The sequence below is a fragment of the Mya arenaria genome, chromosome 15, assembly GCF_026914265.1.
Source record: "Mya arenaria isolate MELC-2E11 chromosome 15, ASM2691426v1".
In the NCBI taxonomy this organism is placed as follows: Eukaryota; Metazoa; Mollusca; class Bivalvia; order Myida; family Myidae; genus Mya; species Mya arenaria.
The window spans coordinates 54,879,431-54,906,439 of NC_069136.1; the positions used below are offsets into that span (position 1 = coordinate 54,879,431).

Here is a 27,009-nt window from a genome sequence, read left to right on the forward strand (position 1 = left end):
TGTCTTTTTGTAATAAAAACTGTATCATTACTTCTCAGATTTGCATTGATCCGTCCAAAATATTTGAATTCGATAACCTTTTTCAGAAATTGTGTGCCACTCATGGTTAAGACACGAGTTAAGAGAGTCAAATAGTGCCTCATTTGTGCCCCATTTGTGCTTGATTGCTAATTTTGATAGGAAAAAAATGGAAATTTACTTTTCTCTGTTTCGATTGTTTATCATGTGCTTTGTTTTACATGGAACAAAATACTCTGATGCTAATATAACAGTGAATACAGGAGTTACTTCTTCAACGAATACCTTCACCATAACGAGTTCTTACACCACAATTAGTCCTAAAACCGATTGGAATGGAACAACAGCGAGTCTTACAACCGATTGGAGTTCAAGTACACCAGCGAGTTCTACTACTGATTGGAGTTCAAGTACACCAGCGAGTTCTACTACTGATTGGAGTTCAAAGACAACAGCGAGTCTTACTGTGACAACGGGTCCTACTGTTACAACGGGTCTTATTGAAACGACGAGTCCTACTGAAACAACGGGTCCCACTGAAACAACAAGTCCTACTGAAACAACGGGTCCTATTGAAACAACGATTCCGATTGAAACAATCGGTCCTATTGTAACAACAACGGGTCCTCCTGAAACAACGGCTCATATTGAAACAACAACGGGTCCCATTGAAACAACGGGTCCTATTGAAACAACAACGGGTCCTATTGAAACAACAACGGGTCCCATTGAAACAACGGGTCATATTGAAACAACAACGGGTCCTATTGAAACAACGGGTCATATTGAAACAACAACGGGTCCTATTGAAACAACAACGGGTCCTCCTGAAACAACGGCTCATATTGAAACAACAACGGGTCCCATTGAAACAACGGGTCATATTGAAACAACAACGGGTCCTATTGAAACAACAGCTGGTCCTCCTGAAACAACGGCTCATATTGAAACAACAACGGTTCCTCCTGAAACAACGGCTCATATTGAAACAACAACGGTTCCTCCTGAAACAACGGCTCATATTGAAACAACAACGGGTCCTATTGAAACAACAACGGGTCCACCTGAAACAACGGGTCATATTGAAACAACAACGGGTCCCATTGAAACAACTGGTCATATTGAAACAACAACGGGTCCTATTGAAACAACAACTGGTCCTATTGAAACAACAACGGGTCCTCCTGAAACAACGGCTCGTATAGCAACAACAACGGGTCCCATTGAAACAACAACGGCTCATATTGAAACAACAACATTTCCTCCTGAAACAACGGCTCATATTGAAACAACAACGGTTCCTCCTGAAACAACGGCTCATATTGAAACAACAACGGGTCCTATTGAAACAACAACGGGTTCACCTGAAACAACGGGTCATATTGAAACAACAACGGGTCCCATTGAAACAACGGGTCATATTGAAACAACAACGGGTCCTATTGAAACAACAACTGGTCCTATTGAAACAACAACGGGTCCTCCTGAAACAACGGCTCATATTGAAACAACAACGGGTCCCAGTGAAACAACTACGGGTCATATTGAAACAACAACGGGTCCTATTGAAACAACAACGGGTCCTCCTGAAACAACGGCTCATATTGAAACAACAACGGGTCCCATTGAAACAACGGGTCATATTGAAACAACAACGGGTCCTATTGAAACAACGAGTCATATTGAAACAACAACGGGTCCCATTGAAACAACGGGTCATATTGAAACAACAACGGGTCCTATTGAAACAACAACGGGTCCTCCTGAAACAACGGCTCATATTGAAACATCAACGGGTCCCATTGAAACAACGGGTCATATTGAAACAACAACGGGTCCTATTGAAACAACAGCTGGTCCTCCTGAAACAACGGCTCATATTGAAACAACAACGGTTCCTCCTGAAACAACGGCTCATATTGAAACAACAACGGGTCCTATTGAAACAACAACGGGTCCACCTGAAACAACAGGTCCTATTGAAACAACAACGGGTCCCATTGAAATAACTGGTCATATTGAAACAATAACGGGTCCTATTGAAACAACAACTGGTCCTATTGAAACAACAACGGGTCCTCCTGAAACAACGGCTCGTATAGCAACAACAACGGGTCCCATTGAAACAACAACGGCTCATATTGAAACAACAACAGTTCCTCCTGTAACAACGGCTCATATTGAAACAACAACGGTTCCTCCTGAAACAACGGCTCATATTGAAACAACAACGGGTCCTATTGAAACAACAACTGGTCCACCTGAAACAACGGGTCATATTGAAACAACAACGGGTCCCATTGAAACAACGGGTCATATTGAAACAACAACGGGTCCTATTGAAACAACAACTGGTCCTATTGAAACAACAACGGGTCCTCCTGAAACAACGGCTCATATTGAAACAACAACGGGTCCCAGTGAAACAACAACGGGTCATATTGAAACAACAACGGGTCCTATTGAAACAACAACGGGTTCACCTGAAACAACGGGTCATATTGAAACAACAACGGGTCCCATTGAAACAACAGATCATATTGAAACAACAACGGGTCCTATTGAAACAACAACTGGTCCTATTGAAACAACAACGGGTCCTCCTGAAACAACGGCTCATATTGAAACAACAACGGGTCCCAGTGGAACAACTACGGGTCATATTGAAACAACAACGGGTCCTATTCAAGCAACAACGGGTCCTCCTGAAACAACGGCTCATATTGAAACAACAACGGGTCCCATTGAAACAACGGGTCATATTGAAACAACAACGGGTCCTATTGAAACAACGAGTCATATTGAAACAACAACGGGTCCCATTGAAACAACGGGTCATATTGAAACAACAACGGGTCCTATTGAAACAACAACGGGTCCTCCTGAAACAACGGCTCATATTGAAACATCAACGGGTCCCATTGAAACAACGGGTCATATTAAAACAACAACGGGTCCTATTGAAACAACAGCTGGTCCTCCTGAAACAACGGCTCATATTGAAACAACAACGGTTCCTCCTGAAACAACGGCTCATATTGAAACAACAACGGGTCCTATTGAAACAACAACGGGTCCACCTGAAACAACAGGTCCTATTGAAACAACAACGGGTCCCATTGAAATAACTGGTCATATTGAAACAATAACGGGTCCTATTGAAACAACAACTGGTCCTATTGAAACAACAACGGGTCCTCCTGAAACAACGGCTCGTATAGCAACAACAACGGGTCCCATTGAAACAACAACGGCTCATATTGAAACAACAACAGTTCCTCCTGTAACAACGGCTCATATTGAAACAACAACGGTTCCTCCTGAAACAACGGCTCATATTGAAACAACAACGGGTCCTATTGAAACAACAACTGGTCCACCTGAAACAACGGGTCATATTGAAACAACAACGGGTCCCATTGAAACAACGGGTCATATTGAAACAACAACGGGTCCTATTGAAACAACAACTGGTCCTATTGAAACAACAACGGGTCCTCCTGAAACAACGGCTCATATTGAAACAACAACGGGTCCCAGTGAAACAACAACGGGTCATATTGAAACAACAACGGGTCCTATTCAAACAACAACGGGTCCTTCTGAAACAACGGCTCATATTGAAACAACAACGGGTCCCATTGAAACAACAACGGGTCCTATTGAAACAACAACGGGTCCTATTGAAACAACAACTGGTCCTATTCAAACAACAACGGGTCCCATTGAAACAACGGGTCATATTGAAACAACAACGGGTCATATTGAAACAACAACTGGTCCTATTGAAACAACAACGGGTCCTCCTGAAACAACGGCTCGTATAGCAACAACAACGGGTCCCATTGAAACAACAACGGCTCATATTGAAACAACAACAGTTCCTCCTGTAACAACGGCTCATATTGAAACAACAACGGTTCCTCCTGAAACAACGGCTCATATTGAAACAACAACGGGTCCTATTGAAACAACAACTGGTCCACCTGAAACAACGGGTCATATTGAAACAACAACGGGTCCCATTGAAACAACGGGTCATATTGAAACAACAACGGGTCCTATTGAAACAACAACTGGTCCTATTGAAACAACAACGGGTCCTCCTGAAACAACGGCTCATATTGAAACAACAACGGGTCCCAGTGAAACAACAACGGGTCATATTGAAACAACAACGGGTCCTATTCAAACAACAACGGGTCCTTCTGAAACAACGGCTCATATTGAAACAACAACGGGTCCTATTGAAACAACAACTGGTCCTATTCAAACAACAACGGGTCCCATTGAAACAACGGGTCATATTGAAACAACAACGGGTCATATTGAAACAACAACTGGTCCTATTGAAACAACAACGGGTCCTTATGAAACAACGGGTCATATTGAAACAACAACGGGTCCTATTGAAACAACGGGTCATATTGAAACAACAACGGGTCCTATTCAAACAACAACGGGTCCCATTGAAACAACGGGTCTTACTGAAACAACAACGGGTCCCATTGAAACAACGGGTCATATTGAAACAACAACGGGTCCTACTGAAACAACGGGTCCTCCTGAAACAACGAGTCCTACTGTAACAACGGGTCCTACTGCAACAACGGGTCCTTCTGAAACAACGAGTCCTATTGAAACAACGAGTCCTACTGTAACAACGGGTCCTACTGTAACAACGGGTCCTACTGAAACAACGAGTCCTACTGAAACAACGAGTCCTATTGAAACAACGAGTCCTACTGAAACAATGGGTCCTACTGAAACAACGGGTCCTACTGAAACAACGAGTCCTACTGTAACAACGGGTCCTACTGAAACAACGGATCCTACTGTAACAACGGGTCCTACCGTAACAACGAGTCCTACTGTAACAACGAGTCCTACTGAAACAACGAGTCCTACTGAAACAACGGGTCCTACTGTAACAACGGGTCCTACTGAAACAACGAGTCCTACTGCAACAACGGGTACTACCGTAGCAACGGATCCTACTGAAACAACGAGTCCTACTGTAACAATGGGTCCTATTGAAACAACGGGTCCTACTGTAACAACGAGTCCTACTGAAACAACGAGTCCTACTGTAACAACGGGTCCTACTGTAACAACGGGTCCTACTGTAACAACGAGTCCTACTGTAACAACGGGTCCTACTGAAACAACGAGTCCTACTGAAACAACGGGTCCTACTGAAACAACGAGTCCTACTGAAACAACGAGTCCTACTGAAACAACGGGTCCTACTGAAACAACGAGTCCTACTGAAACAACTGGTTATTCTGAAACAACGGGTTATTCTGAAACAACGGATCCTTTACCAACGTCGAATTCTACTACAGCAACAAGCCCTGGTGCAACAGAGAATCCTACTACAACAACAAGTAATTTTACTACAAAAACGTTTTGTAGTTTTGATCTTAAATATTTCTGCATCTGTTTTCTTTGTCAAGTGTGAGCTGGTTTGATACGGGACTGTCCGTTGTCCGTCCTCAAAATCTTACCTCAATCAACTACTTCGCCTAAACCACTAAGCCAATTGCAACCGAATTTAACATGAATGTTCCTTGGGTAATCCTCTTCAAGATTCCTTAACATATAAATGTTCCATGAAGAACTCTGTTTGCCATGACAACCAATAGAAATCACTTTGAAAATCTTTTCTTCAGAAACTGTTGGACAAATTTTGAAATAATTTCACAGAAATTTTCCTACTGTGGTCATTCATCAAATTCCTTCAAACCGTAATTTATTGTTTGTTAAAAACTGAATATCTACTAGTCAGACACTGCTGGCCAGATTTAAAAAAAGTGTTACAGACATGTTCCCTAGGAGATCCTCTATCATCACGGTCCTTCAAGCCATGTTGATTCTTAAATAACTTGGCCGATAAGGGGAGGGGCTAGTTTTCACATTGAAAACTTCGAAAATCTTCTCCTCAGAAACCGCAGGCTAGATTTCAAAATATTTTCACAGAATGTTTATAAGGTAGCCAGTAACAAAATCCTTCAAGCCATGTTAATTCATTCAAAACTCTGCCGACAATTGCGCTGCTATTTTCACTATATGCCTATAAAGGGACCTTTGTAACCACATGCTACATTTCAATATAATTTCACAGAAATGTTCATAATGTGGCCCTTTCTCAAATTGCTTCAAGCCATGTTGGTTAGTAGAATACCTGATCAACAAGGGACAGTGCTAGTTTTCACTATATGACTACTGTGAAATCATTAATGTTCTTGGGGCATTAATGTTCGTGGTTTTCGTGGGTTGGGTGATCCACGAATTCAAGATCCCACGAAAAATAAACCCTTTATTCACTTTTTCAATTGCCTTGTTACGTACATACTCTAGTATATTCTTTACAGAGGTCGCAGTATACAGTGTTAAAACCTGTCTCACTGTATAACTCACGATCATTATTCTGTTATATATTATAACTGCCTTTAACAAATAATGAACCAAATCAATTAAATGTGTTTTATGCAGCAAATGACAGTTATAAGCACGTGTTTAAACGTGTGCTGTTCATGAAAATCTCCAAGTTTACAAGATGTACGTGATGAGTGTCCATACTCGATTTTATTATTTAATAAAATAATTAATCGATTACTAGTATATTGAAGGTTACTAAGCACCGAACGTGACAATATACGCACCTTTTCGGTGTTTTCACAGTTTGCAAAATTCTTAATTGGCATTCAATGGCTTCCCCTATCTGTATTTATGATCAGGGTACATCTTCTTTTATTACCTTTATTCCCAATTAAATCGATAAGTGACATGGGTATATGCACTAATTGGCATGTCGTACCACATTAGCGAGTGTTATAAACCGATTGACGTAGAAGACGGAAACCACGAAATTTCATGCCCACGAACATTAATGATTTCACAGTATATTGAAAACTTTGAGAATCTTTTCCTCAGTAGCAAATGGGAAGATTTCTAAAAAAAATATCAAAAAAATGTTTCTTAGGTGACCCTTTATCAAATTCATTCAAGCCATGTTGGCTGTTAAAATACTTGGCCGATAAGGATCCTACTACTCCTACTCCTACTACTACTACTACTACTACTACTACTACTACTACTACTACTACTACTACTACTACTACTACTACTACTACTACTACTACTACACTACAACTACTACTACTACTACTACTACTACTACTACTACTACTACTACTACTACTACTACTACAGTTTAAAACTGTCGCGGTGTTTCCCGATTCACCAGGATCACCCACTACTAATTAAGTGTCATGAAGATAAGCTACGAAAGAAGTCACGATTGGTCAAGAACCTCTCCGATCTTCTAAACTGTGAGCAAACGTTGCCAAAAATGTGATATATAATGAAAGCCAGGCTTTAAGTATGGTCTTTTTAAGAATAAATTAATATAAAACATATACTTGATAATTATTATTCAATATTCAAAAAAGTATTTTTTTATAAATTTCATTTTCAGCAGGTAGTGGCTACGGTTGTATATGGGACACGGACTGCCCTGATGTACACATGACGTGCACGGCTGAAGTGTGCACGTGTGTCGTGGGATTCATGCACGAGGGGGCCACATGCGAACAGGTGATAACTGCACCATGCTTCTCTGAGGCGGACTGTCCCCTACAAAACGCCACGTGCGACATTGCGTCAGGAAGATGCACGTGTGTCGAAGGGTTTCACGTAGCTAATTTCACGTGCATCAAAGGCAAGTTGTGGAACTTTTTGCAACTATATTCGGGTACAAAGAACAGATGCATTTTGTGATAAGTTAATGTACAGTGAGTATGTTACATATACGTTTACATGTTTTATGCGCGAGTAAGAATTATGTTTGGATTGTATACTAGTAATAACTAGGGCACCCATAACGCGATTCATTGAAATTGTACACGAGCGCTTCAGCGCGAACTTATTATATCAGACACGCGGAATTCGGGTGAAACCACTGTTTGTTTGATGTTTTCAAGGGCAACGTTCAATTACTAGCCCGCGATATAAGTGAATAGCTTTGGTCGACTTACGCATTGTTCGTTACTGAACGGCTAAGCTACGCCTGCATGTTACCATGTCGATATGTGAGATAATGCATAGACGAAAACAAAGGAAACACCCTCAAACAGGATGCACTATTATATAAATAAAAAATACTGGTTACCTATTCAGGTGAAGGTGCTGTTGGTTACGGTGAACCATGCGTGGTGGACACTGACTGCCTTACAACGTTGATGTGTGATGACGTCAACATGACGTGTACGTGCACAGAGGGACACGTTCTGGACGTCGATACGTGCGTTTGTAAGTATATGTACTACAGCGATATAAAGATATTGTCTGTATACTCCACATACAAAATTAAAGAGCGTGTATTGGAGTCATCATCTGATTGAGACCTCGATCGTGTTCTCGGTCGGGAGGTCAGTTGCAAAACGTTTTTGGACCGAACTTCTTCAACATATTTGGATGGATTTGTATGAAATCTAGAACACTTGATCACAATGAAGTATATGTATGTCTAAAATAATACACTGAACCATGGCAAACTCATTGAAGAGTTGTTTGTTCTTTAACGTACTTTCATTTGTAAGTTGGTGTTGTGATGTAGTTGGAGCATACAAATGCCAACCCGACGAGAAGTGGCTAACTTCCGTCGGCATGTATTGATATTATAAAAATTAACATTCATACTCAGATCAATTAATAGTAGACTATTGTAGCGTTGCCTTCCTGTTCATGACGTGCACGTACTTTTAAATAACTTATTTGACTTTCCGACCAATTTAGCGTTAGACCAGAACGTTACGTTGCCGGATTGTCTGTCTGACGTCGATTGTGTTACTAACGCCACGTGCACGGATGGCGGCGTCTGCGTCTGTCTTGGGAACCTCATTCTGAACGCGGACAACTCTTCTTGCGTTCGTAAGTAAATAAGTAATTGGACGCTTATAATATTTGAGTGTAAGGTCGCTGCGTTATGCTTAAAGGTGACTTAGAGTTTGTGTTCCGGTACCTGAGTGTCCAATATGAGAGTTAGCACAAAAATATCCCCCGTTGTGCCCGAGCTGTTGACCTTTCAGCTGACAGTCGGACATCTGTACCACAACTCTAACTGTCCACATCGCTTGATACGTTTTCACATTTGGAAAGCCAATTTTATGGAATACTGTCAGAGACATAGCTGTCTTGTCCCTCGCCACTTGAAATTGCAAAAAAACCCAACCTCATGTTCACGTACGAGTAGCAATGTATTAAAATGCGAGGGGGTGAAATTAGAATAACGCATCCTTTTTTGGATTTGGGAAAAACCCCGTTAAGTTCACTATATGAATTGAATGAAAAATGCGTACTAATTATTTCCTGACATTGTTTATTTCTCCAGAGAACTACACGTTGACGTTTAATGGTGCCATCCTGGCCGCTGAACAACTACTAGAAAAAGGACAGTACTCTCTAGTGTTCCGATGTATCTTCAGCAATGACGCGGGGTTCTCCTACAAAATCACATGGTACTAACAAGTTTCCCTTCGGAATCCGCAAGACTATTTCCGTCAAACGACGCTTAGAAAGTGACCGGATTTCCATTCGGAACCCGCTCGGGTATTTACGCCAAACGACGCTTAGAAAGTGGCCGAGTTTCCATTCGGAACCCGCTCGGGTATTTACGCCAAACGACGCTTAGAAAGTGACCGGATTTCCATTCGGAACCCGCTCGGGTATTTACGCCAAACGACGCTTAGAAAGTGGCCGAGTTTCCATTCGGAACCTTTTCGGATAGTTTCCGTGCTTTTATGATGTACTAGTTTTTTTTAACGGAGAGCGTTTTTTGATCTCATTCTTAACCACCATATTATTCTGCAAATATTGAGCATTTACATACAGTTTCCAATGAATTCAGGTTTAAAGACAATCAAGCCCTTCACAATTCTGGTGTCGTGCCAAATGACGAAGCGTCAGCAGCCTCAGTCCTCAGTGACGCTACTATAGCGTCACTTCCGGTCGAGGAAATCACGTTTGATTCCCAGGTAAATATTTGACCGGATATTACCCTCGAAATTATTGGACGTATGACTAAGATTGTTTTTGAAAACAGATTACCAATTAAGTCACTGCTGGGTTATGACCCTTGAATTGCTTATATTACACAAACTTACGTCCACTTAAATCTCTGATCATCACCAAACTTGATCAACATGTGTATGGGCAGAATATCTCGGTCAAGTACGATAACCAGCCATGTCGCCCCAGTCAATTCAGAGTCATAGCCCTTGAATTGCTTATATTACACAAATGTTTGTCCCATTAGTTGTCTGTTCATCACCAAACTTGGACAATATGTTTATTGACAGAATTTCCGGGCAATTTCGATAATCAACCATGCCGCATTTCAGAGTTATTGTCCTAGAATTCCTCACACTATGTTTTGTGCGTGGTTGGTAACTCATTAATCTTATGTTCGATCATCACCAAATTTGGATTATGTGTAAAGGCATATATATATCTACCAAATTCGACAATCAGTCATGTTGCCCCAATCACGCAAGAGTTATGGCCCTTGAATTGCTTAAATTACACAAACATTGCGTCCACTACGTTAGCCGTGCTGTATGTCGATGAGCTTTTGTTCGTTCATCACCGAACTTGGACAATAGGAGAACGGGCAGAATATCCTTGACGAGTTATGGCCCTTGAATTGCTTAAATTACACAAACGTTGCGTCCACTAATTTAACGATGAGCTTTTGTCCGATCATATCCAAACTTGGACAATATGAGAACAAGCAGAATATTTTGGCCATGTTTGGTCACTTCAGAGTTATGGCGCTTAGATTGCTTAAATAACACAAACCTTATGTTGTCTGCGCCATACCTCGTAGAGTTTGTGTCCGATGGCCAGAATATTTCTTCCACGTTCGATAGCAAGCCATGTAGCTCCTGTCATATCAGAGCTATGGCCATTAAATTGCTTGAATTGCAAATTTAATAAAAATCATTTCAACGAGCGTATCTGGTGACAGGTTTCCACCCCTAGTTATATTTTGAATGTCTTTTTGTGCTTTGGAATTACCTCATTTCAATTATGTTTTTTTCTTTTCAAAACCTCAATTAACGAACACAATCGTTTTGTGTCGCGACAGAAGAGAATCATGATTTATATTTCAAGTTTTCCTGCTCTGTGATGGTTTACACCGAGAACGGTGATCAGTTCCTGAAAGAGGCCACCAGCCAGTCTTTACATGCTTTTGAGGTATGTTAATATATTTTTTATTACGATTATTAATGTGAACATGATTTTTTCTGTAGTCCTTAATGAGGCGATTTTTCATTGCCTGATTTAAGACCTAATACATATATTGCTTCATGACTTGTTCCTTGTACAGTCAAACCCCGTTGACTCGATCTCACTTGACTCGAATTCCTCGTTGGCTCAAACTGGATGTAAAGGAGCGTTTTCTGTATACTGAATGTAAGCATTCCCGCTTAGCTTGAATTTCCCGTGGCTCGATGTATTTTCGCCGGTCCCTGGGAGTTCGAGCAAACGGGGTCCTACTGTTGTTCCTTTATGTGTTGTTCCTAAATACTTTAATGCCTTTTTGGTGGCATTGATGACATTTAGGAATACTTAAATAAAATATATGTTATGCTGAATGAATTGTCCCTAGTAGTTCCACATAGGTTATATTTCGATGTTCAGGAGATTTTCAGTTGTCCGTAGTTTCCTGGGGTTGTTCTTCAGAATATGGCACATTTTGTTTGAACCACTATGATGTTCGGTACAGCAAATGTGAACTATGGGTCTAAATATCCAATTGCATGCATATCTTATTGAACAAGATCACTTTCAGATATCTACCACGGAGCTATCATTTGCGCGTGGTGAGACAGCAACGTTTTCAGTGACGTCACTATTACCGTTCGCCTGCTCCCCGGCGCCATGTCACCTACAGTACATTGTTTATGACCCCGCCGACGGCTACGGATGTCGGGATGCTACCGTCGCTGTCGTCCATGGTGACACGTGCGGCGGGCGGCTGGAGGGCGTCACTGATGAGAACATCGGTCATGCGACTACAGTAGGGCACGTGACCAACATCACCATAACAACCAAGAACAATAATAAATACAACCTGAAGAGCGAGTTTTCCTTGATTTTGAGAACACGTTCAGGAAATACGCAGTCCATTTGGAATAAGTTCAACACTACACTAACGGTATAGAAATTGTAGTTATTTCCCATTTCCATTTAAAGAAGAGTATTACACTTAAATGTCTTAGTTATTGAACTTTTAGAAAAAAGGTAATGTAATTAGACATTATAGAAATTATACGTTTATCGTTAACATGACGCCTTTTCTATTTTGACCAATAAGCGAACCGTAACGGGTTGTCAACGCTTGTCTGTTTTTCTATTCGACATGGGGCATAACTCATCAATTGTTAAATTCAGAGTTACTAGTATGCGCTTTACTGCACATACGCGTGAGTCGTGTGGCTGGTAACATGTGTAATTAATTTCGCGTAAAAATCTTGAATGACGTCATGATCAAGGTAAACGTGTTGGCACGGCAACGACGCCAACATCGACACCAAGGCTACTCGACTTCTTTTTCCTTGAAAAACAGCAGCAGCAGCAGCAGCAGTAGCAGCAGCAGCAGCATCAACGAATTTAAAATTGTGACCCCGATCCCGCATCCTCCATTTTGTTAATATGCTTCTATCGATCTTTCAGGTGCACGTGACAGATGTTTACTTCCGGTCGTACAGCAGATGCTACTCCTTCGTGGATCCTCATATGGGTACGTTCGACTTCAAGTGGTATGAAAATCAGAATGTTGGAGAATTCATCTTATATCGCCACAAGACCCTCCCTCTACAGGTAAATGTACACCGTTCCGTCTGATCTCTGATAGTATGTATATAGGTTGTCGCTCCCTAGAAATACATTTCGTTTACTTTGTATTACATGAAACATAACGGATTTGAAGTGTGTTGTTGTAGCTCAGATTAAGTATGACGTCATGGTCCAAGAATGAATCGACTCAGTCATGTAGGATCAGAAACGAAACAGAGTGCATGAAATACATGACCGTATGATTGCCTTGTTTTAAGCAATTAAGATTAAATATTATTTTATTGACAGCAAATAGAATAATATTCATGTATCTGACAACGTATTGCACTACTTATGACCAAAGATTTAGCATCGCTGTCGTGACAATCATCTACAATGCCAGAGATGGTGACATCCGCAACACTTTATTTATATTGATAATGTGGCCACAAGTTAGCAACTTGTGACCACAACTTATTAAATCGTGGCCACAGCGTAGTAACTTGTGGCCACGACTTAGTAACTTGTGGTCACGACTTCGTTTAGCCAATCAAAACAGTCGTTTCAACGTGTGACCACAAGTTACTTCGACCTGACAAAACTATAAATTAAGTGTTGCGGATGTCACCTCTGTGCCGCCGTAATTATTTTAGTGTTTGGCTTCTCCAAAGGACAATAAATCGTTGTGTAAGTTAACTGTATAATATAGGTATATTTTGTAAATAAAAATGATAGACGCAATCCGTTTCAGGTGCACATGGTTACCAAGAGTTGCTGGCCGGACTGGTTTGGTAGGGTTGACGGACCCACTTGCGCATGCGCAGTTACGGTGCAGGCAGGAGGCGATATTTTCACTATCAACCACTGTCATGGTCATGTGGTCAAATATCTGTCCAGGAAGGACAGAAGTCTGAAAGTGTATGTTTCGTGGTCGAATAGTTTTCAGGTTAGTTTTAAGAGCATAACCGTGTGTTATATAAAAATGTTTAAAAACTAAAGATTTACGATGCGATTTGTTATCTAATGATAGGAATGCTTGTCTTCACACACAATAGCTTTTCGAAGCTTATCAGACTTGCACACCATATAACTTGTTCTACCTACCGGCGAACGGCGTGGAATGGAAAATGTGACAGTAAGCGTTAGCTTACGCCATATTTTCATTGTAAGCTCTTTGTCTGGCTTATGCACCTTGTCATGCTGTTGCATGGTTATTTTATATAAAAAAAACTAATAATCTTAAATGAAAGAACACATAACTCGGGAAATTTCAATAACTCGGGTAGTGAGTGTAGTAACTATTGCTGTTATAATCTGCAAATTGTGTCCCCATGGGAATGATTGTGAACGTGTTAACGGTGTCTTTGTTGCTACTCCCCAGATTGTGTTGTCCATGGCCCTGGTCGACAAATGTATGTCATGATTATCTGAAAGATCACAAAACTCACAGAGATTGCGTTTTCTACGAGACTTGTCATGAACGTGTACGTGATGCCTATGTTACATTATCGCAGATTGTGTTTTCCACGATGTTGATGGTGTTCTTTATGTCCTAGTCCAGATAATTGTACGTTGACGGATATTTTTTACGATTTTTGATATGGCTAATCCTTCTGGGTTTGGAAGACTCCCGTGAAACATGTCTATTATTTTAGACTTCTTTATGTCCATGCTATTTTCCCTGTTTCCTCATTGTGTTTACCACGGGGTTAACCGTGTACGTGTATGTGATGTCCATGCTGTTTTCCCTCGGATTATGTGTACGTGATGTCCATGTTTCCTTTCTCAGGTCGTGTTTACCACGGGGCTGATTGTGTTTGTGTCAATGATGCCTTGTTTTTTTTTTTTTCTGTCAGATTGTGATTCCCACCGGACTGATGGTGAACGTGATTCCCATTTTATTTTCTGTCAGATCAGATTGTATTTTCCACCAGACTGATTGTGAACGTGATTCCTATTTTATTTTCTGTCAGATCAGATTGTATTTCCCACCCGAATGATTGTGAACGTGATTCCCATTTAAATTTCGGTCAGATTGTGTTTCCCACGGAGCTGATCGTGTACGTGTATGTGATGACAATTCTATTTCCCCTAAGATTGTGTTTCCCACGGAGCTGATCGTGTACTTGTATGTGATGTCCATTCTATTTTCCATAAGATTGTGTTTCCCACGGCGCTGATCGTGTATGGTAATGTGACTCCCATGCTATTTTCTATCAGGTTGTGTTTCCACTAGACCGATCGTGTACATGTACGTGATTCCCATTGTATTTTTTGTCAGATTGTGTTTCAAAGGAGACTGATTATGTACGTGATTCCCATTTTATTTTCTGTCAGATTGTGTTTCCCACGAGACTGTTTGTATACGTGATTCCCATTTTATTTTCTGTCAGATTGTGTTTCCCGCGAGACTGGTTGTGTACGTGATTCCCATTGTATTTTCTGTCAGATTGTGTTTCAAAGGAGACTGATTATGTACGTGATTCCCATTTTATTTTCTGTCAGATTGTGTTTCCCACGAGACTGTTTGTATACGTGATTCCCATTTTATTTTCTGTCAGATTGTGTTTCCCACGAGACTGGTTGTGTACGTGATTCCCATTTTATTTTCTGTCAGATTGTGTTTCCCACGAGACTAATTGTGTACGTGATTCCCATTGTATTTTCTGTCAGATTGTGTTTCCCACGAGACTAATTGTGTACGTGATTCCCATTGTATTTTCTGTCAGATTGTGTTTCCAAATAGACTGATTGTGTACATGATTCCCATTTTATTTTCTGTCAGATTGTGTTTCCTAGGAGACTGATTATGTACGTGATTCCCGTTTTATTTTCTGTCAGATTGTGTTTCCCACGAGACTGGTTGTGTACGTGATTCCCATTTTATTTTCTGTCAGATTGTGTTTCCCACGAGACTAATTGTGTACGTGATTCCCATTGTATTTTCTGTCAGATTGTGTTTCCCACGAGACTGGTTGTGTACATGATTCCCATTTTATTTTCTGTCAGATTGTGTTTCCAAATAGACTGATTGTGTACATGATTCCCATTTTATTTTCTGTCAGATTGTGTTTCCAAGGAGACTGATTGTGTACATGATTCCCATTTTATTTTCTTTCAGATTTTGTTTCCAAGGAGACTGATTATGTACGTGATTCCCATTTTATTTTTTGTCAGATTGTGTTTCCCACGGGACTGGTTGTGTACGTGTACGTGATGCCCAGCTTCTACTACACCATGAACATCATGATCTTCCCGGCGTCTAACGATATTGGACAGGTAAGATAAAGTTTAAAACGGCTAAAAATAACGGGGAACTATGTTCTTTTTTAATAAATTGTTTCGTATTAACCAACGTCTGCATAATACAGATCCTTCGCTTTATTACTTTAGGTAGAGGGTTTATGCGGGAACTTTAATGGTGTTGGGGCGGATGATTTCGAGATCCGGGGGACGGGAGAGGTGTGGAAGGTGCCGGAGGGCGTCCCTTGGTGGTGGAGCTGGTTATACGGACCAGACGAGTTCTCCATGTCATGGGAGTATGTGTCCTTGACATTATAATTAAAACTTATAACTTAGAGCGAATATGTTTTGAGAACAAACCAATTGATAAAGTATTTTTATTTATCGAAAACGAAAACGTTTTCGACATCGGTAGTTTTTCATTGTCTCTATGCATATTTGTCTTAGGTCTCGCACATCCTCCTCCTCCTCCTCCTCCTCATCATCATCATCATCATCATCATCATCATCATCATCATCATCATCATCATCATCATCATCATCATCCTCATCATCCCCACCAAGGCATAACTGTTATAACGCGTACTGTTTTTCAGCATAACAAATACACAAGAAGAAAGCCTACTGAATAAAGATGTCTACTCAAACCCAGCCCCATGGGACAGTGATAAGAAACTATGCGTATGTCCTAGCGTCGCGTCCGGAGACTATACATCTTATTGTTCAATTCACGAGGATGACACATGTCAGTCGTCGGTATATAGGCGGGGAACCGAGCTTTACACGTTGTCCCGGCGCAAGCGCGATGCGTCTGAGGAACCGGGCGCCGAGGATCAGTCTAATCATGTAGACGGGCGGATATCGCGTATGATGAAGAAATGGCGGGAAAATTTAAAACGAGTAAAGGTAAACATACAATTTTTTAATGAAAATAGTTTGGCCACTGTTTGTAGCTCAAAACCTTTAAGCTTTTCAAACAATTGGAACAGATGTGCGAGACTCATACTATTTACGACGTAATTACAGTTGCATTACATATATGATTCACTAGCGGATTCAGGCCTGCCCCCCCCCCCCCCCCCCCCCCCCCTAAAATATAAGATTATTTTTTATTTCAATATATGAGACGAAAAGTAATAAATACGCCCAAAATGCACCATTTCGGACTAGAAATTGTTAAAATTTTCTTTTCTGGGGGAGTGGCGCAAGTCCAAAGGGCACACCCCTTAGCTACGCCCCCTCTAACGTTAAATCCTGGACCCGCCCCTGTGTGTACTGCGTCGTGTGCCGGCATTATCATGGACTTAAAAGGAGCCGTTTTGAGAAAACGGCAATACAAACACGTTCGGCATTTATTTAAAACGATATGAAATACATTGCGGGTAAAAACGGTATATATACATTTGTATATTGTTACAACTCTATATTGATATGAGTACGCCAGTCCTGTTTATTTTGAACCCTCCCTCGTATACATATGTAACCCAGTATTGTGAGAGCAGGGCGCATTCGGAACTCCTCGGCCATTTTCCATCGAAGACAACCTCAGGTGAGGTGTATGCCGATACATTAGTAGAAGTAGTTCGTAAAATGTCAAATTATGGTGTTAAGTTGTAGTGTTTTAACGTGTATTTTGTATTACGAAGTTAAAATTGATTGCCAGTGAAGTAATAATAATTAAGATTCCAAAGAGTAAAGTCATAATGTTTAACTGCTTCATTAAAATTACTACGCGATCTACCTGCAGCGTAGTTAAATATAAACATTTCTGACACTGTAAACAGTCCATATACCACCGAGGTTGTTTTCGACGAAAATGGCCGAGGAGTTCCGAATGAGCAGATCGGGCAAGGCGCTGCCAGAGCGAGATATCATGGGTTTAATCCCCACCAGATGCACATGGAAAATTTTGTAGTCTGTTATAAATAATGATACAATAACCATTGGATATAAATTACATGGATAGTTTTACATACAAGGAAACTCCCTTGCCTATCGGTCGGCATGTAAAGATTAGTACTGGAAAAATGGTGTACTCAGTACTGGTTAAAGTCGTATCCCGTGTATCGGTGCTTTACACCGAGCACGTTAAAGAACCAAATTGTCTCTCCGCAAAGGGCTAGGGTATCGCACCCGGATCGCTTGTATCTCACTCTGTTTCTGCAAGTCTTCCAATGTCTGGATTTGACTGCGAACTGATTTCACTTCTATCTATGTAACTTATGGCATTTAAACACAAGCTTAAGTCGTGATGGCGTCACGGCGGGGTCAAGCCATAGTGCAGCCAATGGGCGCAGGCAGACCTTGGTAATCTCAAAAAAGCAAAGAAAACATATAAGGAACGCTTAAAGGTGTTAACTAAATATCATTTTCATGCAAAATTCTCGTTGTTTTATACACTGTTATAAAACAGAACAAGGCATACAAAATACTAAAAAAGTAATTTAATATGTAAATGCTTTTCTTATGCATATTTTGGACTCAATACAAAATACTAAATTAAAAGAAGTAATTTAATACGTAAATGCTTTTCTTATGCATATTTTGGACTCAATACAAAATACTAAATTAAAAGAAGTAATTTAATACGTAAATGCTTTTCTTATGCATATTTTGGACTCAATACAAAATACTAAAAAAGTAACTTAATATGTAAATGCTTTTCTTATGCATATTTTGGACTCAATACAAAATACTAAAGAAGTAATTTAATATGTATATCCTTTGCTTATGCATATTTTGGACTCAAATATATGGCCAGCCTCAACTTTTTCCAACTCCTAGAACGTGGCCAATTTATTCCACAACCGTTGCCGAAAAAATGCTCATGTTAGTGGATGTAGTCATGTTTGTGGAAGTAGTCATGTTTGTGGAAGTAGTCACGTTTGTGGATGTGGCCACGTTTGTAGAAGTAGTCATGTTTGTAGTCATGTTTGTGGAAGTGGTCATGTTTGTGGAAGTGGTCACGTTTGTGGATGTGGCCACGTTTTTCGAAGTGGTTCAGTTTGTGGGGCTGGCCATAGATCTGAGTCTTAGGTTTAATGACTATATATAAAATGATACAGGTTTTATGACTATTCTTATAGTTTATACAAGTACCACACAGTATTGTGTGCGATATTAAAACAAAATACCAAAACAAAAGAACATGAAAACAAACAAAAATAAAATAATCAATAACAATAACAGCAATAAGCAATTTCCTTAAGCAATACAGGAAAAAATATCCCGGATACATAATCATAATCCAGTGTTAAGTTTCAAGTCATGTTCCAAGGTGAACACAGCCAAGAAAGCGTACACTTAGCTACGAATTCAAAACAGAATTTGCAAACTTCACCACAGTCCAGAATTTAGAACATTTCAATCCAACGGTCATTCAAATACTTCATTGCGAAAAATTTATCATTCGTCATTAGCCAGAACCGAACGAAAACCCACCTAACCCTTTGGTTGGGGGTCCTTTATGTGCCGGCGATTCCTCTTTTGTTACTCCGTCCTTAATAATCGGCTTGACATCTTCCCCATTGCTAGTTTTCGGCTCAACGGAAACTCCTTGTGCTCCAAATAGACCTCCACCGGCACCAGTTAGCGTCCCCAAACCCCCAGTCACCGGTGCACCGAATACCCCTGTCAAAGGTGCGACCAAATTCCCGGTCACCGGTGCACCGAAAGATACCTGTGAAACGGACGTCGGGGTTTGAGCATTCCCTAACGGATTGTAGAATGCCGCTGGACTTCCAAATCCACCCATCTTTTGCTGCTGGCTTGGTGACCCCTTGCCAACTGCGATCCTCTCTTCCTCAAACGATTTACTCCCCACCTGCCCTTGTGGACTAGGCTGACCGAATGTTGAAGCCGGTTTTAGTCCAAATGCTGAAGCTTGACCGAAAGGTGATGTTCCTGTCGTAGCGCCTCCAAATACAGATTTTTGTGGAGATTGTGGGCCTCCAAACAGCGATTTCTGAGATTTCGTACTATTCAGGGCGCCAAATCCGGTAGCTTGTTGGCTGGAATCAAAACCACCGAAAGATCCGCTTGCTGGTGTGGCGCTGGCATTAGGACTAGCACCAAAATTAAATCCAGACCTCTGTTGCTGTTGCTGCTGCCCAAACAGTGATTGCTGCTGCTGTGGTTGTTGTTCCTGCTGAGTCTGTTGTTGACCAAACGCGAAGCTTGTTGCACTTTTGGGGTTTCCAAACAACGGCTGTTGTTGGTTAGGCATGTTTCTATCAAGCGACCATGTAAAATGAAGGATAAAAAGTGTTTCGCGGCAACAATATGCTATACCTCTAAACACGAAGGAAGACTGGTTGCTCTGGTTACGCTGATGTTTTTTGCACTCGATACCACAGAACGTTTCCCGTCCTTGGACGTTAAACCCGCGTTGAATCAAATCATGGCTGAGACACGCTAGCAGGGTGCAATCCACGTCAAACGGAACACTCACTTCCGTGTTAATGATATCTGAGTAGATCGGACTGGAGCGGTTACTAAACCCAAACCCTGTGGTTCCGGTATTTCCAAATCCGGAAGACTGTTGTGGCGCCGAGACACACTCATGCTCACAGCATCGCTCCCCGGGGCTTCTAGATTGGTGGCGGACTCGTACAGTGAATTGGTCCTTCAGTAACAAAGCTTCCGGGGATATACTTTCCAAAATACTTTTCAAACACTCGTCATAGGTGTCTTTTGTATTCCTGTAGTAATCAAGCTTGTTTCTGACTAAAACAGGAAAACATTCCTCCAAATGCTTTGCAAGTTCTTTCAATCCTAATGAAACTGTGCTCGCATGCAGTCTCCTAATCTCGTCAGGTCTATAGTTCAGACTTGTAAGCTGGCCCGGTCTGGCGTTAAAGCCGCCGCCGAATAGCCCACTGCCATAATTGCTATACACACTTATAGCAGGAAGAGTTCCGAACTTCAGATAGTCCAGAATTGCATCAAATGTGGAGCCATCCACGTCAATGAAGTAGCGACCGTCTTTATCCTTGTGGACGTCAGCACGCCAGGAGAACATGTCGGCCAGGCGGCTGCCCTCATGTTTGGTGAGGGTTGACAGCAGCGTGGTAAACGTGTGGGTCCCTCCAACACTCAGCTCGATCACTCCCGGGAACTGCAGATACAATAGACATTCATTAGATTTACATAATTTAATCAACATTAGTTTATTATTCTTATTACACAAGTGGGTCTCTCCAACAATCAGCTCGATGATTCACGGGAACTTTAGACACAACCTACATGCATTAGATTTACATTCGATTATTCATGTATATTAATCAACATATGTTTAAATTTTCTCATTACAAGTACATTTTGACAAGCCTCGGTTTTTAGTTTCAAAGGCATACACGTATACATAGATATCTATAGGACTGACAGGAGTCCAGGATAGACTCTCGTAGTCTTAAAACCTGGTGGCCGTTTTAATATTTAGAACCTTAAACGTAACTTCAAATAGTTTTCATCTGCAGGAAGTTCTGCTTATTTAATTTCTTTTCTTCTTAAGTTCTTAATTTGTATTTACGATTGAGTGGGAAGCGGCATAATTATTGGATTTCTAAAAGTTACGTACTAATTGCAATAATTATGCCGTTTCCCACTTTTTTCTGAAAAATCCTTGATGTTTGTACAACTGATACACCATGTAAAATATTATTTAAATGCAAAATATCTTATTTTTGTAAGAGGACTTCTATAACCCTTTATGGTCAAGCTAAAAACAGGTAAACGTGACAGTACATTACACAACTTCACCGAAATCGAAAGTAGAAGGATACGCACCTCTTCTGATGCCATATTTTATTCCGCTGAAACACTCACTGTTAAACTTCATAAAGATGTGAATGATAATATTTGTAGCGTAGCTGTTCAATTGTTAATGTTGGTAGTCTGGCGATAACCTTATTATATCATACAGCATAAACAGGTGTGTACGTTTGTTTACATTTCGCAATGAATCTATTTTAAGAAATAACATTTAAACAGTCAAAACGGCAATATGATACCGGTACGTTTATTAACAAGAAAAAAGCACAACGGCGTACAGGAAATTGCGTAAAACGATTCCCCAGCTGTGAAATAATGACCCCCAATTCCTGTCTGAAGATAAGTGTATTGTTCATAATTATGTAGTATGAATTGTATTAAGAATTGTAGTGGTAGAATAAGCAGCAGCAGCAGTAATAGATCTATAAGTTGTTGTTGTTGTTGTTGTTGTTGTTGTCGTCGTCGTCGTTGATGTTTAGATATAAGTGGTAGAAGCAACAGTATTAGTAAAAGTTGTTGTTGATACCCAGTTATTGCCAAGTTGTTGACTGATGATGTTGTTGGTGTTGTTTTTAAAGCATTTGTAAATCAGTTAGTATTAGTTATAGTAGTAGTTGTTCTTGCTGTCGTTCTGGTTGTAGTTGTTGTTGTGCTTGTTTTTGTGTTGGTGTTGTAATATAACAACAGGGAATGCTAGTAGAAGAGTAGTTCTCAAAGCCTTGGGAAGGATGACTTATATGAGGTAGAATTTTGCAAAGTTCTAATCTTAATATTGATCATACTTCCTATAGCGACAGGCGGTCCCGGGGTCGGAGTCCGGAAACTCAACGGAGACGTACACGCTTGAGGAGGCGCGGGATGCGTGCACGGAAGCTATGCAAGGATGCCCGTCCGCCGGCGCCGCCAAGGCCGTGGACGCCGCTGACATGAATAGCACCATAGAGAACTGTGCCAAAGACCTCAATGTAGGACAACGGTTTATAGAATTTTATTGTAAACGAAAAGCAGTTTACTTGTTATGATCTTTCTACATCTATTTTATATTAATTGAACTCATTGGCATATTTAAAGTTGTTTTGAATGCTGACCAACATTTGGCAGTGTGTCACGATGTTCCATTCTCATTCATCAGAGGTTCGATCGTGATAAATCTAACGCATAGCATCATCACTCTGGTGAACGAGAATGCGATGTTCCGGCACGTATGAAATGCAATATATGACGCTTTCACAGTTAAAGATCATTCGTCCCTCAAAACCCACAATTTAGTATGAAGCAAAAACTACCATTATTATATTTCAAAGAGTACGGGACAGAGTAATTGGACGACCCCTCATTGTGACGCGCACGTGCAGACGTTCCTCGTTGAGTCGGAACGTGACGAGAACTTGACACGTGATTTCCCAGAGCTTGTGACCGCCGTTCGCAAGAACGGCTGCCCCGCTAACTGCAGTGGAAACGGCGTCTGTGTGAACGGTAACTACAATGTAAAGTAGTATCTCGATTCTCAAAATTTAACACAGCATGTATTGTAATACAGTCAACCCCAAGCAAAAAAAACATGGCCATAATTATATACGTTTTTCTCCCACCTCAGAGAAGTAGATCCCAAATTTCAACCATGCTAGAAATTCTTATCTTGCCCAAGGGCAAAGATAAAACAAGTACCCGTATGGAACTCCTTTTTAATTACCTCCCTTGTTGAAGACTGTCGTCTGTAGCATCACATAGAAATCTTGTCTTGTGGCAATATTTTGAATGCTAATTAATTATTTCTCGCTTTAAATGTCACCAAAAAAAAAGTTTTTACCCACCTTTCAAGAAATAATGCTCGGTAAACCTCGTTTCCGCAAAACACCCTACGCTCGGGTCGGGATGAACCTATCTTACACTCTCGGCCATGGAAGATACTTTTAATATTTTCTTACTCCAGAATCCTGTGAGTGTTTCCCCGGTTTCGGAACGGCCCTGTGCCTGGTTGACATGGCAGCTTCTCCGTTGGTCGGGGAGGCGGGGGACGCGGGTCTTTGTGACATAGCGAACGGGGGCGCCTGTGTCTGCATTACCGTGGTCGGGGAAGGCTTCGTAGAGGGCGCTAAGTGTGATGTTAAAATCTATGAGGTAAGTAGTGTGAACCACAGGGATTTGAGGACAGGGTGTTAAATAGTGAGGCACGAAGTGCTTTTGTAAAGATACCGTTTGTGTTTATGTTGCCATGACAAGAGTTGCTTCGAAATATTTTGGAGATAAATGCACGCTGTAACTTAATGCCCATTTTTAAAAACTAAAAAAGGGCAAGCATGAAGAATACACGGTTGTCACGCTCAATGATTTTTGTTTGTAAATATATTCCACACAATGATGCACGTTATTGTTTATCTAGGCGGATACCAGCGGCATTTTCTCACTACTTCGCTCGTTTAGAACCACGTGTGAATACGAGCACTTCAATGAGGTGTGTGCGCCGCTGTCGCCCACCTCCGATACGCGGCGACGCAAAAGGTCCTTAGCTTCTAGTATAGCCACCAAGGTCGAGGTCGCCGTTAGCAACAACGGAATCAACTTTAGTGCCTATTCTACCGTCGTTGTCCTGGATACCACATGTCAGCAGACGACAACTGACTCTAATGGCAACACGATCGTCGCTTTAAAGGTCTGAGCTAACCGTTCTTTCACCATTTACATATACTCGGACATCTTTTACTAAGATATTACTATGTGACCGCGCAATGCCAATAAATGAAAACTGGCCTGATGTCTGAGGTTGAAAGTAACTGTATACTATGTCTATTCCAGGCCGGTTTCTGTTACATTGAGGGCGCATGCGTAAACGAGTCGGCAACGAGTGCAATCGACAGCTGTTCTCAGTGCATCGCGAGTGACTCGCTCTTCTCTTGGACCAATGGTATAGCTTGCTTTTTCGAACATATCTTAAGTTTAGGTACATTGTTAGCGCAGTCAGTAACGGCCGAGTGTCCTAAAACAATGCCACGGTGTTCAGCTAAGGTCATTTTTACCAACTGACTATAAAACGGGTAGGGTCGGCGCCTATTTCGTAGGTAAGGTCGGGTTACCCGAGCCTCATGTAATTTTTTAGGCCTTGTGTGTAGATACAATAAACATGTGTTATACACAAACTCCAAGGCTATTACGTGCAGGGATGGGAAGGTTAACTGAGCTGCTAGGCTTAACATGGCAAATACGTTGCCTTTAACGAAGTCCAATTTATAACTTTTGGGGTCAAGCCATAAAGCAGTCAATAGGCGCGTCAGGAGACATGATTACGAACAGTCTCAAGTCTGCGGTCAGGCTTAAGTGGCTAAACTACACATTTTCATTTCATTGTAACTTTCCTTCAAGTATTGATGATGAAATGTGCTGAATTTCATTACTATTTGATTTAAACAATTATTTGCATTTATTCTTGTAAAACGAATGGATTTAAGATGATTTTTTTTTGTGATTTGATTAAAGTGCTTTTCTGAGTCTGAGTCCAGACTCGGAGTGGTGACTGTTTGCAATCATGGTCTCTCACCTTTATATTTCCCAAATCATCAATAAAATGCTTCAACTTTATCCTCCTTTACAGTATGTGAGACACCGACGGACAGCTCCCCGAACCTCGCTTTGTTAGTCACAGTTCCGGTGATCGGCGGTCTGTTCCTTATCATCACGATCTTATGTATTGCCCTGCACCACGGACTCGGTAAAAAGTAAGCGGTTATTATATCTTATTTCACATTCTGATTAGTCAGTGTGTGTATACCACGTGATAAATTACGTTATGAATACTGCGTCGGAATGCAGCAACTTTTCTTTTATTTTACCATTTTAAATGAAACAAACATTTATGACGCAATTTATCACGTGGTATACACAAACTGTTTAAGCCGAATGCCCAAGCCAACAGGAAGAAATGGAAGTCTGTGCTTTAAAAAAAAATGAATGCTGTTTCACAGATGCACGTCTTTCTGATAATTAAATTTCAATTTTAGCGATCAAGCATTTTGTGAAATCACTTTCCAAGTTATTTTTTTTACCTTTTTTTTCCCCATAGGAAAGTAGATCCCCTGCCTGCCATCCCCAAAAACTCGCGGTTTAAGAGGCGCTGGCTGTCGAAGCATGGTATGTCGGGAGCTGAGGCTCCGCCTCCACCGGATTACGGACTTCCGGAGAGCACATCGAGGAAAGAGAGGTTCTAGATACAGCGCGTTTCGTGGCAATGTGGTTGGCGGGCGTTGAGCGCGTGGAGCGCGTGGTCCACATGAATTACCTCCGGTGTGGTACTATATATAAAACAGTGTAAATGTGGATTATTTGGAGGCTTTGCAGGCTACGCTATATAACGTTTATCAGACGTATGTGATTCATACTATGTATATATACTTTTTAATTTATCTGCTCGCTATGAAATGGAGAATCAAATAAATATATGCATTTTTTCAACATGTGTAAAAAGAATCTTTTTAAAAGATATTTATCACATTTGCTCATGTAAAATGTACTTATAAATACGCAGATGAACTGCTTATTAATAATTGAAACGATACAATTGAGATAAACAGTTTCTCTAAAACCATTAAATATTTTTCAAACACGATCAAAGTGATTTTGCATGTTAGCTCTTCAAAGATAGGCATGTATGTGTCCATAAAATTGTCTCATTACTTGAACATTTCATGTTTATTGAACAAGGGTGAAAACCAGTCTTGGAATCTTCTTATCATACACTCACTTACACACACGCATGCACGCACGCACGCACGTACACACACGTACACACGCACTCAGGGTCATAGGTGGCAGTATCAGTAAGAGTAGTGACAAGGTGTGTGTGTGTGTGTGTGTGTGTGTGTGTGTGCGTGCGTGTGTGTGTGTGTGCGTGCGTGCGTGCGTGCGTGCGTGCACGTGGTGTGTGTGCGCGTGTGCGTGTGTGCGTGTGTTATTATCATATTTATATGATATATCTTACTGATACTGCCACCCATGTCTGTGATAAGTGTCAAGGTCAAACTTGAACTTGGCAAAAAGCCGCGTAAGACAATACTCATTAGGTATTAGTAGTATTTTCAATGGAATGCGTCTCTGAAATAGGATACAGATTCGTGAAAAAGTTTCATGAGGATTGGGTTA

General features: G+C 40.9%; 2 protein-coding genes across 2 annotated transcripts; one reads left to right on the plus strand and one right to left on the minus strand.

Moving 5' to 3' along the window:
* Positions 1–223: 223 nt before the first annotated feature.
* LOC128219497 (mucin-2-like) lies at positions 224–26,322 on the plus strand. The gene is made up of 20 exons (XM_052927304.1): positions 224–5,405; positions 7,499–7,741; positions 8,200–8,331; positions 8,818–8,952; positions 9,413–9,539; positions 9,929–10,055; positions 11,194–11,277; positions 11,876–12,241; positions 12,760–12,906; positions 13,613–13,807; positions 16,039–16,140; positions 16,255–16,400; positions 16,701–17,010; positions 22,668–22,841; positions 23,181–23,352; positions 23,810–23,997; positions 24,260–24,529; positions 24,673–24,781; positions 25,466–25,589; positions 25,934–26,322. Exons 1-20 carry the CDS (start codon positions 224–226, stop codon positions 26,076–26,078), a joined length of 8,478 nt encoding a protein of 2,825 aa, XP_052783264.1. The 3' UTR covers positions 26,079–26,322.
* LOC128219873 (uncharacterized) lies at positions 18,534–22,072 on the minus strand. The gene is made up of 2 exons (XM_052928008.1): positions 21,892–22,072; positions 18,534–21,220 (listed from the first exon to the last, which is right to left on the minus strand). Exons 1-2 carry the CDS (start codon positions 21,904–21,906, stop codon positions 19,520–19,522), a joined length of 1,716 nt encoding a protein of 571 aa, XP_052783968.1. The 5' UTR covers positions 21,907–22,072; the 3' UTR covers positions 18,534–19,519.
* Positions 26,323–27,009: the final 687 nt, after the last annotated feature.

What these genes read in the sequence shown, in the direction of transcription:
- LOC128219497 (XM_052927304.1), top strand. Translation starts at nt 224, where the DNA reads ATGTGCTTTGTTTTACATGGAACAAAATACTCTGATGCTAATATAACA. An exon ending in TAATTTCACGTGCATCAAAG is followed by an intron (nt 7,742 to 8,199) that starts GCAAGTTGTGGA and finishes TTACCTATTCAG; the next exon opens with GTGAAGGTGCTGTTGGTTAC. An exon ending in GCTCTTCTCTTGGACCAATG is followed by an intron (nt 24,782 to 25,465) that starts GTATAGCTTGCT and finishes CCTCCTTTACAG; the next exon opens with TATGTGAGACACCGACGGAC.